At 31.7% G+C, this 11633-nt stretch overlaps 2 protein-coding genes across 3 annotated transcripts; one reads left to right on the forward strand and one right to left on the reverse strand.

The window, feature by feature from the left end:
• Positions 1 to 3979: 3979 nt before the first annotated feature.
• Positions 3980 to 7382, forward strand: CDL1 (Protein kinase superfamily protein). Of its 2 annotated transcripts, none has more exons than XR_002239706.3 (5): positions 3980 to 4373; positions 5111 to 5301; positions 5536 to 5725; positions 5822 to 6331; positions 6919 to 7059. XR_002239706.3 is itself a non-coding variant. In XM_020357564.3 (5 exons), exons 1-5 carry the CDS (start codon positions 4274 to 4276, stop codon positions 7183 to 7185), a joined length of 1140 nt encoding a protein of 379 aa, XP_020213153.1. In that variant the 5' UTR covers positions 3993 to 4273; the 3' UTR covers positions 7186 to 7382. The 2 variants fall into 2 exon arrangements, 1 of the variants encoding a protein (XP_020213153.1); XM_020357564.3 differs by having other exon boundaries at positions 3993 to 4373; positions 5822 to 6213; positions 6919 to 7382.
• A 1092-nt stretch (positions 7383 to 8474) lies between these two features.
• Positions 8475 to 11178, reverse strand: GSTL3 (Glutathione S-transferase family protein). The gene is made up of 10 exons (XM_020356395.3): positions 11013 to 11178; positions 10861 to 10935; positions 10719 to 10779; positions 10047 to 10133; positions 9870 to 9968; positions 9681 to 9783; positions 9517 to 9593; positions 9191 to 9298; positions 8876 to 8956; positions 8475 to 8759 (listed from the first exon to the last, which is right to left on the reverse strand). The coding sequence occupies exons 1-10, from the start codon at positions 11021 to 11023 to the stop codon at positions 8748 to 8750; spliced, it is 714 nt and encodes a 237-aa protein (XP_020211984.1). The 5' UTR covers positions 11024 to 11178; the 3' UTR covers positions 8475 to 8747.
• Positions 11179 to 11633: the final 455 nt, after the last annotated feature.

Raw genomic sequence — 11633 nt, forward strand, 5'->3', positions numbered from 1 at the left:
TGTATTATGAATAGTTTTTTATTTTTTTATTATATATATATATATTGATGGGGTTATTTTATGGTATTTGTCTGAGAGGATATTTTATAAAACTTATTTTTTATCAGAGGAGCATAATCTAATTTTATTCACGAGTCTCTATTTATAGAGAAAATTTGTTATACAAAATTAAATATTTATATTATCCTATTCTAAAAATAAGGAAACAAATCCTAAAATAATCAAAACAGATTAAATCTAAATATTTGAAATATAAATAAAATATTCTTATCAAAATCTAATTTATTCCCTTAAAGATATTTAGGCATATTTCCAACACTCCTCTTTGACTGAATATTTTTATTACCTAATTTAAATTTGAATTTCAAAATCTACCTTTTCTCTTTTTGATTAGTTTCTTCTTTTTGTGATTTTTGTTGTAATCCTTCTTGAGTGGGACTACTTTAGCATTTGTCTTAAATTTCTCTTTTGAAGGTGGTTTTTCATCATCTTCATTCTCTTCTTGATTATCAAACTTCTTTTGAAGACATACATCTTTGTACTCTTCACTTGTATCTTCATTTATAATTGGCTCCTTCTTCTCCAAATTTAAAAGCAAAACTCTTGCCTTTCATATGAACATTGAATACTTCTTTGTTGTGTATATCTTTAATCACACAATTTTTATCTTCAAATAACACTTTATAGCCTTTTTTCAATAACTGAGCATCATCAACAAATTTTGATTAATATCAGGAACATATAAAACATTAGATATTAATTTCAAACCTGAATGACTTTTAATAACCACTGTTCTTTTGCCTGTTCTTTTGCCTTTTACTGCAAGGTGTGTTCCATTCCCCGTTTGGACTTTAGAAATATCAATTTTGTTGAGTTCTTTGAAGAATTCTCGGTCATAAGTCATATGGTTTGTAAGAAATATATGTAAATTATTTTTCGTAAATAAATTCGCAAAAAAATTTCTGCGAATATTTTCTTGCAGGAAAATTTGCAAAAAAATTTATGCAAATATTTTTTTTTTGCAGGAAAATGACACTTTTCTAGTAGTGTATAAAGATTTGATCTTTATTGCTCATTAATTTGTTAGAGTTAGCAATGCGAGATGACTTAAAGGATTCACATGATATACATATTTGCATCATATTATAAAATATTACATAAATATTATTTTATAAATATTATAACATGTAACATGTCTTTTTTTTGTATTATTCTTTTCATTCAGTTCCATAATAAATATCTTCTTAAATTATTTTACACAGATCAAGTAAAGTTAATAAATAGATGAGAGAAAAGTAGTAATTTTACAAAATTAACCTTTTGATTAATCTTCTATGTTAGAAATGATGCAATACAACAATCACTTTTTCAATAATATTATTATAGTTTAACAAAAACAAAAAAATTATTACTACATTAAAAAGTTAACATTAAGCTTCTTTCGGGACTTATTATTTCTTATAATACTACACTTATTATAGGATGGATGAAGTATTGATTAAGTTTCACATAAATTATACCAAACAAATCGGTGTATGACTAGTCAATCCTTAGTACATAAAAAAATTATGTTCAATTCAAAAATTGATGACAAACATTAAGTTCCTCAAATTATTTGTCAGATATTTATCATAATTTCTCAAAATCTCTATTAGAACTAATTATAAAAGGTTGTTTGGTTGCTTTGTAAATTATGATACATACACTTGATGCTAAGTACACTCATGCTAAGTTAGTCTAGTGAGTATCAACATGCTAGAACAAATTGACTTGTTGAGTAACTGATAAAATTAGTGGAGGAGGTGACTAAAGTTTCTCTTCAACTAACTTTAATGTGTTCCCAATCTTCATCCATGAACTTGAAACCTTCAAAGAAGTTTTGAAAATGGTGGAGAGAGTACAGGTGAGGAGGTGTGTCACTTCAAAGTGAAGATGAGAAAGAGAGGAAGAATTTGCCATAAGAAGGAATTTTTTGATAAAAGTTTATACGAAGTTTTCTCCAAAATAGAGAACTAAAACTTTTGGAAGAAAAGTTTCAATAAAAATGCTTCAAAAGTACACGACCAAGTGGAGGGGACATGTATATATAGGATTTGGTAGCTTGTGATGCAAGTTAAGCTAACTTAGGTCACTTGTAACCAAGGTTAGGTTAACATGAACTCAAGACTACTAACTCCAATTACAATTTGAATTTCGAATTTCCTCTTAAAAATTTCACTATCCAAGATCTAGAAGAGTCGATAGAAGTTTATTGCATAACAAGGCAAAAAAAGTGTGACTCATGTTAACATCGTAAATTTAGAATAACTTATGAGAGTTTGCCACATAACAATGTATCAAAAGTATAATTAAATAAGGTCATATGACATATTGGAAACTTGAATTAGTCATCGAAACATCTTGGCCACTAGAAGTGGAGGTCCAACATCGTAGACTTCACATCCAAATGCTCTTATAAGCCAATTTAAGCCTAATAAACTCATTTTCTTTTTTAGTTACATTCCCGTAAAATATTATTTACACCCTAAAAAATAAAAATTATAAAGAAATAAATTCTTATACTAATTGACCTAAAATTATAAGATAAAAAAATAAATAAAAAAAATATACACAAAGAGAAAACAAATTAAATAATTAACTCATATAACTTAAAAGATTTTCTATCTTTATCACGAGTTCATTCTCCTTTCATCCTCTTTAACATTGTTCCTATAATAAGATCTTTCAAAGACAATAACTACTTTAAATTTGAGTGACACACATCACATTTATAAAATTGAAATTGCAAATAATAATCATGTATGTCATTAATTTGACTTTTATTGAAGAAAAAAAACATATGATTGCATGATAGAAACAGATGGCCCTTTCGTAAAGAGCGTTTCCTACCAGCTGTCTCCGTGTAATAGATTTTTAAAGCACGAAGTCTCTATTCATATTTTCATTATTTAGTTAAAGGAAAAAAAAATAGTTGTTCTCAACTTCTCACTCTCTTTCGCGAATGAAATGTCTGTCTGTGAAACAAGAAACATGAATATGGAAGAAAAAAAGTTGAGTGCGTGTTTGGTTTTCATTTTGTAAATCAATTTTGTCTTCTCTTCACGTCGAACAGTAATTTTACATGAAAGTTATTATTTGTTGTTTCTAATTGAACGTGATTTTTCACGTTTGAACTCCAATGCAAACACGCACCGATTGATATACAAATAAAGAAAAACAGGAAGAGAAGAAATGTGATATGATAAAAGAAAAAGAATGATAAAAGTATTTTATAAATATATGAATATATTATTATTAAAATAGAACCGTGAAACTCTCATTTTACCACATTCATTATTACATGTCCTACGTGAGACACATGGCTAGGAAGCTTCCCCGGGCTTTGGCTTAGTCTCTTAATTTTTCCTTGTGATTACTTTTCCAAAAAGAAAAAAAATAAACAATTGGTAAAACCATATCTTCTTTCCCTCCAAAGAATCCCTTTCATTATTGACTAAAAGGGCACAAAATCAAAGAAAAGAAAGAGAACTAATTTTAGATGGCATGATGAGCCCCATCTTGTAATAATTATAGGAATGTCTTTAAGATATACAGCTGTTAGTACTTGTTCACTTGTGTTCCAAAAATTGAACTTTGAGGGCGGCCAAAACTATGATCATTGAGTTAAACTGCACCACATGTATAAATTAAATTAAATTCAATTAAATGGACATTATTTTTTTCCTTAAAAGAAAAAAAAAATGGTATGTAGGAATTGTTCCAATAAAAGCACAAAGCATCTAAGTTCATAGATTCCTATTGTAGATTATTTGGAGGGCAAATAGGAGTGGCGAGCATGACATGCTGTGACAGAAATTAACTTAATTTCTAAACAATTATTTTGTGTTTAGCCAAAAGAAAAAAAAAGGGCAAATAATGTACATTTTTTAATGTGAGATTAGTTTGGAGTTGGTCTTGGAGGTGATCCAGTGAGGCGCATTTCAACAAATCATGGTGTTTTTCCGACCAAAAGAGGAGGCAACGAATAAATTAATGAACTCAAACTAAAACACCAAGGCCAAAAAAAAAAAAAAACTCAAAATAGAAAACAGAAGACACAATCACATGATAAAAGTAAACAGAGACAGAGAGAGAAAGAACAAAGGGTGTTTTCTAAGTTGTTTTGTTGCAGTTAGCTGCGCGAGAACCGTGTGTTCGGGTCGGGTCTTGAGAAGTTGATTGTTAGGTTCTCTCTGATCACTGTGCTGCGTCCATTGAAGAGAAGAGAGGAAAAATGGGTTGGATTCCCTGTTCTGGATATTCAGGCACTAAGAATAAGATTGAGAAGATGGAAGTTCAAGACAGTCTTGTTGGTCAGATCAAAGCTACCCCAGGTACTGTTTTTTTTTTTTTTTTTTTTAGTATAGGAAGACATCAATGGAATTATGATATTGAAATCCTGTTGGGGACAATTGTGTTTTCACTTAATTAAGGTAGTTTGGGGGTTTATGCAATAATGTCTTGCACAAAATCATCTCTTGCTTTCTTGCAAAAATATAATTTGATTGAGTTTTAGGAATTTGGTACACCCGATTGGTCTCCTGGATGTGTGATTGCAATCTTTTTAATATTATAGAAAAATATTTTGAGAGGAGGTGATTGGAATCTGCATATATATGATATAATAATATGCTATTTTCAGTTATATATCCTGAGAAATATCTTCAGTGCAAGTCTGATGTGTGGCCTTGGATTTGTAGGATGTGTGTGTTAGAATTTATAATACTAATACTCCAAGTACCTGAAATTATCGTGTTAGTTTTCTTAAAAACACGATATTTCTCCATTATTTTGTTTTCTTTCAGCTAGTTGGTTTCCTCAGCTGTAAAGCATATATACCAAGCTTAAATTTGTAGTGTTGATAGTAAATTTGAAATGATGCATAATGCATGAAGAAGCAGTTTGTGATTCACAGTTGCACAATCTTTAGTTATTTGTCGGAACATGGCAGGTAGTATTTTCGTGATTTCTAGAGATTGCATTAACATGTGTTGGTCTTAGAAGCCAAATCTAGCCCTGATGTAGCTTCTGCTTCTCCCCCTTAAGTAGTATTCTTGTCACTTGAGTGCAGGAAAGTTGAAGAGGAATTCATCAAAAAATTCAAAAGATGCATCTAAAAATGGGAACCCTGATCACATTGCAGCACAGACATTCTCATTCCGTGAGTTGGCAACTGCAACTAGAAATTTTAGAGCTGAATGTCTTTTGGGAGAAGGAGGCTTTGGTAGAGTATACAAAGGGCGTTTGGAAAGCATTAATCAGGTGAGTCTCTTTTCTCATTATTTATTTATTTGTTTATGAAAAAAAGGAGAGGGGGTGTTAGGAAATGAAGTGATTCTTCCTTTTTTCTTTATTATTCATCATTACCCCATTTTCCACATTGATCTCTTCTAATAGCCAGAACAATAGATTGATTGTTGCTAACATGGAACTCTGCATAAATTTGATGTAGGTTGAGTTTGTAACACATTTCACTCTTTCTATTGTTGAATATAGGTTGTTGCAATTAAGCAACTTGACCGAAATGGACTGCAAGGGAATAGGGAATTCCTTGTTGAAGTGTTGATGTTAAGTCTACTTCACCATCCTAACCTTGTAAACCTTATTGGTTATTGTGCTGATGGAGATCAAAGGCTTCTAGTTTATGAATATATGTCATTAGGATCCTTGGAAGACCACTTGCATGGTATTTGTATATTTCAACAATGCAAATTGTTTTTCCACTTCTTTGAATTTCTTACTCTCTTCTAGTTAATGTTGGTCATGTATGTCTGATCTGCAGATATTCCTCCTGGCAAGAAACGACTGGACTGGAACACGCGAATGAAAATTGCTGCTGGGGCAGCAAAGGGTTTGGAATATCTTCATGATAAAGCTAATCCTCCTGTCATCTACCGCGATCTAAAGTGCTCCAACATTTTGCTTGGTGAAGGGTATCACCCTAAGTTATCTGATTTTGGTTTGGCTAAACTTGGCCCAGTTGGGGAAAACACCCATGTATCAACAAGGGTTATGGGCACCTATGGATATTGTGCTCCAGAGTATGCAATGACTGGTCAATTGACTCTAAAATCGGATGTTTATAGCTTTGGTGTAGTTCTTCTGGAAATAATTACTGGAAGGAAAGCAATTGACAATTCAAAATCAGCAGGAGAGCAGAATCTTGTTGCCTGGGTAAGAGACTCCTACGGTTATCTCATTTCCTGGGGTTGGCTCATGATTTAGCACAGCACACCAACCCTTAGACCAATCTATGAATGCTCTTGGTTAAATGGCATACACATCAGTGTGGGTAAGGGGATGCATTTAGTTTCATACGAATCAGTCATCTTGCAAAAAAAAAAAAAGTTCTTTCATAATTGTACTTAAGCTCAAGAATTTGTGGCAAGAAATCCTTTACATTCTTGTAGTTCACAGTTACCTCTTCAAAAAAAAATAACAAAACATAGTATATCATTAATGGAGAATGTTTTGAGAGAAAATGTCTCGTGCTAGGGAAATCCCTTCAAGCTGATCTTTTGTTATTTGTTGAAGTGTTTTTCCTCCTTCTCTTTTGGAGTTTAATTTTGACACACTATCATGGTTAAAGGTAGAAGTAGAAGTTAGGTGAACATTTTAAGTTGCTTATGTCATACATAGAATTTGTTTGGATACAGATTTAAAAGTATTTTTGATAGTTCCTCTATAGAAAATAATTTTTTATTTTTAGTAAAAAAACTCTCGAAAGTACTTCTACTTTATATCCAAACATGCTTATACAGTTTAACTGGCTTTTGCATGTCTAAGTAGGGAAGAAATTGGAATATTTCATAATAAGCTTTGATATGGTTTGGTCCTTTAGTAGTAACTCTGGGATGGCATATTCTGATTTAACTGCAGGCTAGACCCTTGTTTAAGGACAGAAGAAAGTTTTCACAAATGGCTGATCCAATGCTCCAAGGTCAATATCCTCCAAGAGGGCTATACCAGGCCCTTGCTGTTGCAGCAATGTGCGTTCAGGAGCAAGCTAACATGCGTCCAGTTATAGCTGATGTTGTCACAGCTTTGTCTTACCTTGCTTCACAAAGATATGATCCCAGTACACACTCAGTCCAAAGCTCTCGTCTCGCTCCTGCTACTCCTCCTAGAACCAGGAGAAGGCAATGATATTTATAAAAATGCAAGTTTTGAGTTTAACTAAATCTTATATAATCTGTAAGACGAGAGATGTTCTCCACTTATTTACTCTATTTTGATTATAATTCTACTTGATATGAGATCTCCGATAATATGGAGCTCAATGTTCGGTGGATATAACATAATCCAAAGATAAATTCAAATATATTATTTAATGGGCTTCTCAACTTCAAGATAGTAGTGAAGATACAGGTTTATAAATGTTAATATCGTAGTTTTGTTTTATAGTTTATTAAGCTTTGTGGAAAAATAGCATTTTCAACCAAGGAAGCTATGTGATGGTTTCTTCATCTGGAGAACTTTTCAGATTGGCGAAGCAGTTTCATACTTTCATTCTGCGTTTTGCAGCGTAATTGCACTTGAGGTATCTTTTAGTGGCCCAATTTGAAACTGAGCTGAATCCTTGTATCTGAACGCTTCTGATCATCAGCATTGAGACAACATTAATATCCTCATAGTCATTTTTGGCATTACTAGATGGATAAAACTTACATGAGTTATGATGAAAGTGCACTCCAAATAGGGTGTATGCAAGTGGATGGAAAATAAAATAGAAAGGACGAGAAAAAATAACAAACAAAGTGATATGATGGAAAAAAAAGAAAATAAGAAAATGGAGTGAAAAATAATGAATGTTAATAGTTTTCCAAATTTAAATATGGTTATTTAGATTTAATATTGCTTCTCTTTGTTAAATATTAATCTTGACTGTAATTATATGAATTTTTTAGATTAAGTTTTATAAAAAAATATATAAAAAAAGTTATATGTTTTTGAAATTTTAGTTTGAATCTTTATTGTTATCATTGTACAATTAAAAAAAATCTTACAACATAATTTAAGAAATTCAACGCAACAGCACATGGGAGAAAGAAAAAAAAAAGTAATCTTAATTTAAAACTTGAGAAAACAATCCTCGTCCCCGGGAAAAATGGCGGTATTTGCAAAAACAAAAATGCAACATTTTGAACAAAATTTAAATACAATCATAAATCTTTATTTAACCGAAGGATGTATTGTTATTTTTAAAATTATACTGCCATACTATTATGTTAATCGCCAACAACACAGTATTCTTTTTTTTTCTAATTTATACACATAATTCGGGTAGACTTCTCCATCAGTTCACCACAACTTTTATTTATTTATTTATTATTATTTCCTTTTGTAATACTTAGTTAATGCCTATATATTTACTTCAAATAAAATCGCAAAATGACAGAATTCATCATTCATTACCAATTACCATAGTCGAGAGGTATAAAAATTAAAAAGACGATTAATTTATGACGATTCGAGATTACATATACAAATATAATAACAACCGTAGGATAATACATTGCCACTCAGTATTAAAAGGAAGGCAAACATTTGACAAGCTGGTTGGTAGATAAACATACCAACATCGAAATCCAATTATTTGCAGAACTGTAGCAGACAACCCAACATTTGACTTAAAAACATCCCATAAACACACAACACTTTATTGTCAACGATCTACATCTTAGACGACGCCCAATGCAACCCAGTTTTCACTGTTGAGCCTGCAAGGTAGATGTGTAGAAGTTCAACAAAGTGGCAAAGAGAATATAGACAGATTGCAGAAATCAATCACAATGCAAACTCAATCTTGAGGGATATGCGAATGTTGTTTAAGTACCAAAAAACGTTTCTTGAAAATATCAACGAGTTCCTTAGGATCAGCTCTTGTCTGTGTATAAGCACTAATCTTGTTCACTTCCTGCAAAAGAAACATGTTCACAAATGAATACATCTTCTGTACCAGTACCTTATCAAAGGCATGAAAGACCACAATGGACCATTCTGTTTCCACTTGTTGCGGAGCCCATGGAGTTCTATTCATGTTCAGATTGATGATTATGATTCATAACCAATTCATTATTACATAAAAGAACATAAGCAGTTCAATTTCTTTGAACAAGAAATAATTGACATAGAATTGCTTCTATTGTACCTCAATCCATGCTGCAAGTTTAGGCCTTCCTTCTGTAATATCATGCTTGAACACCTCAGAAAAGACAAGCTGGAATCTTTCAACAAACGGAACATAGGCAATATCCACCTGATCATCACGAGCAATTACAACTCATACGAGGAAAGCTAGTCATAGGTATTATCATTTATCTAATACTACTGAATTTGCACTTGATTCATGATGACTTTAATACTTTGTTACATCAGATCATTACGAGCTTTAATATGATTTTGCTAGAATTTATTGCCGGTGGATAGGTCAGTCAATTGAAATGGAACATTTTCAAGACTCTGATTTCAACTTACCCAGCTAAATTGACCAAGAAAGAATGGCCCATCATCAAATTTACCAAGAGCATTCTCCAAGTAATCAAAGGCAGGACCTGATTAAAATCACCGATTCGGAAAGTTAGTTCCATACCGACTCCAACAATACTTCCCTCTATTTATAAACCAAAAACCTTACTTACTGGATTGTTGTATAGGATCTCCTTTCAATGAAGTATACAACTCTCTGGTGAATGTATCAACATGGGAAATCAACTGCTCACCAAACTCTTTCTTGGCAGGATCCTGGAAAAACATCTTGAAACAACTCAACTAAACAATAAATACTTAAATAGAGGTGTGGGGTGTGAGGGAGAATGTGCAGTTCTTACACTGGGAATAACAGATGGCCCATCGAAGTTGTCATCTACATATTTGATCAAATCGATACTTTCTCCCACGACCTTTCCATTGTGCTCCAATGCTGGCACCTATAACATCAGAAGAAAATCATGATCAGTTACCAGATCATAGACTAATTTATATACCTCAATCACGAAGTTAAACACCTTGCTTTCAGGATAGACTTTCTCCTTATACCAAGCAGGCTTATTTTGAAGATCGATAGGAACCAGTTTAATCTTGTCTTGTAGTCCCTGCAATATAACCAAACTGATCCTCAGCCAAGAAAGAGAACACCTATGGCTCAAAGAATACCAGAAATTAAAAAGTAAATTTCAAATTGATCCCTAAAGTTTCACCCAACCATCACATTACAATCTTAGTCAACCTAACGTTGCAGCAAACTAATATCTCAAACATCACAATATTAGTCCTCAAAAAAATTGTAACCAAACTAATCCCTTAAAAGATCCTAAGGTTTCACCATGAATATGGTGGTATTTTTTTTATTTTTGAAAAGTTAATTTATAACATTTTTTTGGGAATTGTCGCGATGACATTTAGAGGAAGGACAAATCAAGGATTCAGTCACGAATCAAAAAATATATTAATAAAAAATTAAGACAAAACTTATATATAATTTTGTAAGTATTGTCGGTAATAATCTCGGAACAAAATTAAAGTTTTACTTCTATATTAATCTTTTATAGGATATAGTACCGATGTAAAATTTCAGTTCTGAAGACAAAACAACATGAACAACATTTATTCACTTGCATGCTGATCGGAAAACAGAATGAACAAAACCTATTACTTATAGGACAGAGCACAGAAAGAACCTTATAGTTCCGAGTGATCCAAACACGCTGCGCAAAGGGACAAACATAACTTATGTACAACCTAGAAGAAAATCCAAAAATTAAAAAAAAAATAAAAAATCATACATATAGTGACGTAAATCGGAATACAAAGAAGAAACACCTGGTGGTTCCGTCAAAGAGCGAAGGTGGCTCTGAGGTGGAAGTTAGCGGGGGAACACGAACTTCTTGAACGCCGCTGAATGACGAACAAGAATAAGAAAAACCGATTTCAAATTAAACAAATAATTATGATTATGAACACAAGTGTCTTACGCAGTTGCCATGGATGTGTTTAGAAGTTCTGGTGAAGAAACTTGGACTCGGTGCAGAATGGCGTCTACATTCACTTCAAGTGAGTTTGCGTTTTATAGGACCCATCACCCATCACCCATCACGTGAAGGAATCGTCAGCAGTGCAGTGTCTACCCCCATTTACGTTCGGTGCGTCCAGAAAATTCGCTTAGAACGTGTTTTTTTTTAAAAAAATTTATAATAATAAAAAAAATATTATAAAAATAATAGCAATAAAATTTAATCTAGATATCGTATTTCTAATTTTCAGGATCCACTCAACTCCTATACTAATCCTAGTGATTTATTACGATGTGCTTGTTTGATAGGATGAAAAATAAAAATATTCATTCATAATTTCAAAGTAAATAAAAAAATATAAATTAAAAAAATGAAAAACTATTTATAAAATTATATATCTTTTTATTTATTTTTTTATAACATAGTTTTAGATAATAAAAAAAGTGTGATTGACTCTAATATTATAATTTTGATAAATAAAAATATAATTGATAAAAGCAAGATTTATTTACTTTCATTTTAAAACACTAAAATTCAATCAGATATAAATCATTATATTGGATTAAAATAAATAGAGACTAG

The sequence above is a fragment of the Cajanus cajan genome, chromosome 6 (genome assembly GCF_000230855.2).
Source record: "Cajanus cajan strain Asha chromosome 6, NIPB_CcT2T_4, whole genome shotgun sequence".
Taxonomy (NCBI): domain Eukaryota; kingdom Viridiplantae; phylum Streptophyta; class Magnoliopsida; order Fabales; family Fabaceae; genus Cajanus; species Cajanus cajan.

Bases quoted from the DNA above. Each gene is read 5' to 3' on its own strand.
- CDL1 (XM_020357564.3), top strand. From the start codon at position 4,274: ATGGGTTGGATTCCCTGTTCTGGATATTCAGGCACTAAGAATAAGATT. The intron at 4,374-5,110 runs GTACTGTTTTTT...ACTTGAGTGCAG, and splicing joins TCAGATCAAAGCTACCCCAG to GAAAGTTGAAGAGGAATTCA. The intron at 6,214-6,918 runs GTAAGAGACTCC...ATTTAACTGCAG, and splicing joins AGCAGAATCTTGTTGCCTGG to GCTAGACCCTTGTTTAAGGA.
- GSTL3 (XM_020356395.3), bottom strand. The intron at 10,780-10,860 runs GTGTTTCTTCTT...ATTTTCTTCTAG, and splicing joins CTCTTTGACGGAACCACCAG to GTTGTACATAAGTTATGTTT. The intron at 9,784-9,869 runs GTAAGAACTGCA...ATGTTTTTCCAG, and splicing joins GGCCATCTGTTATTCCCAGT to GATCCTGCCAAGAAAGAGTT.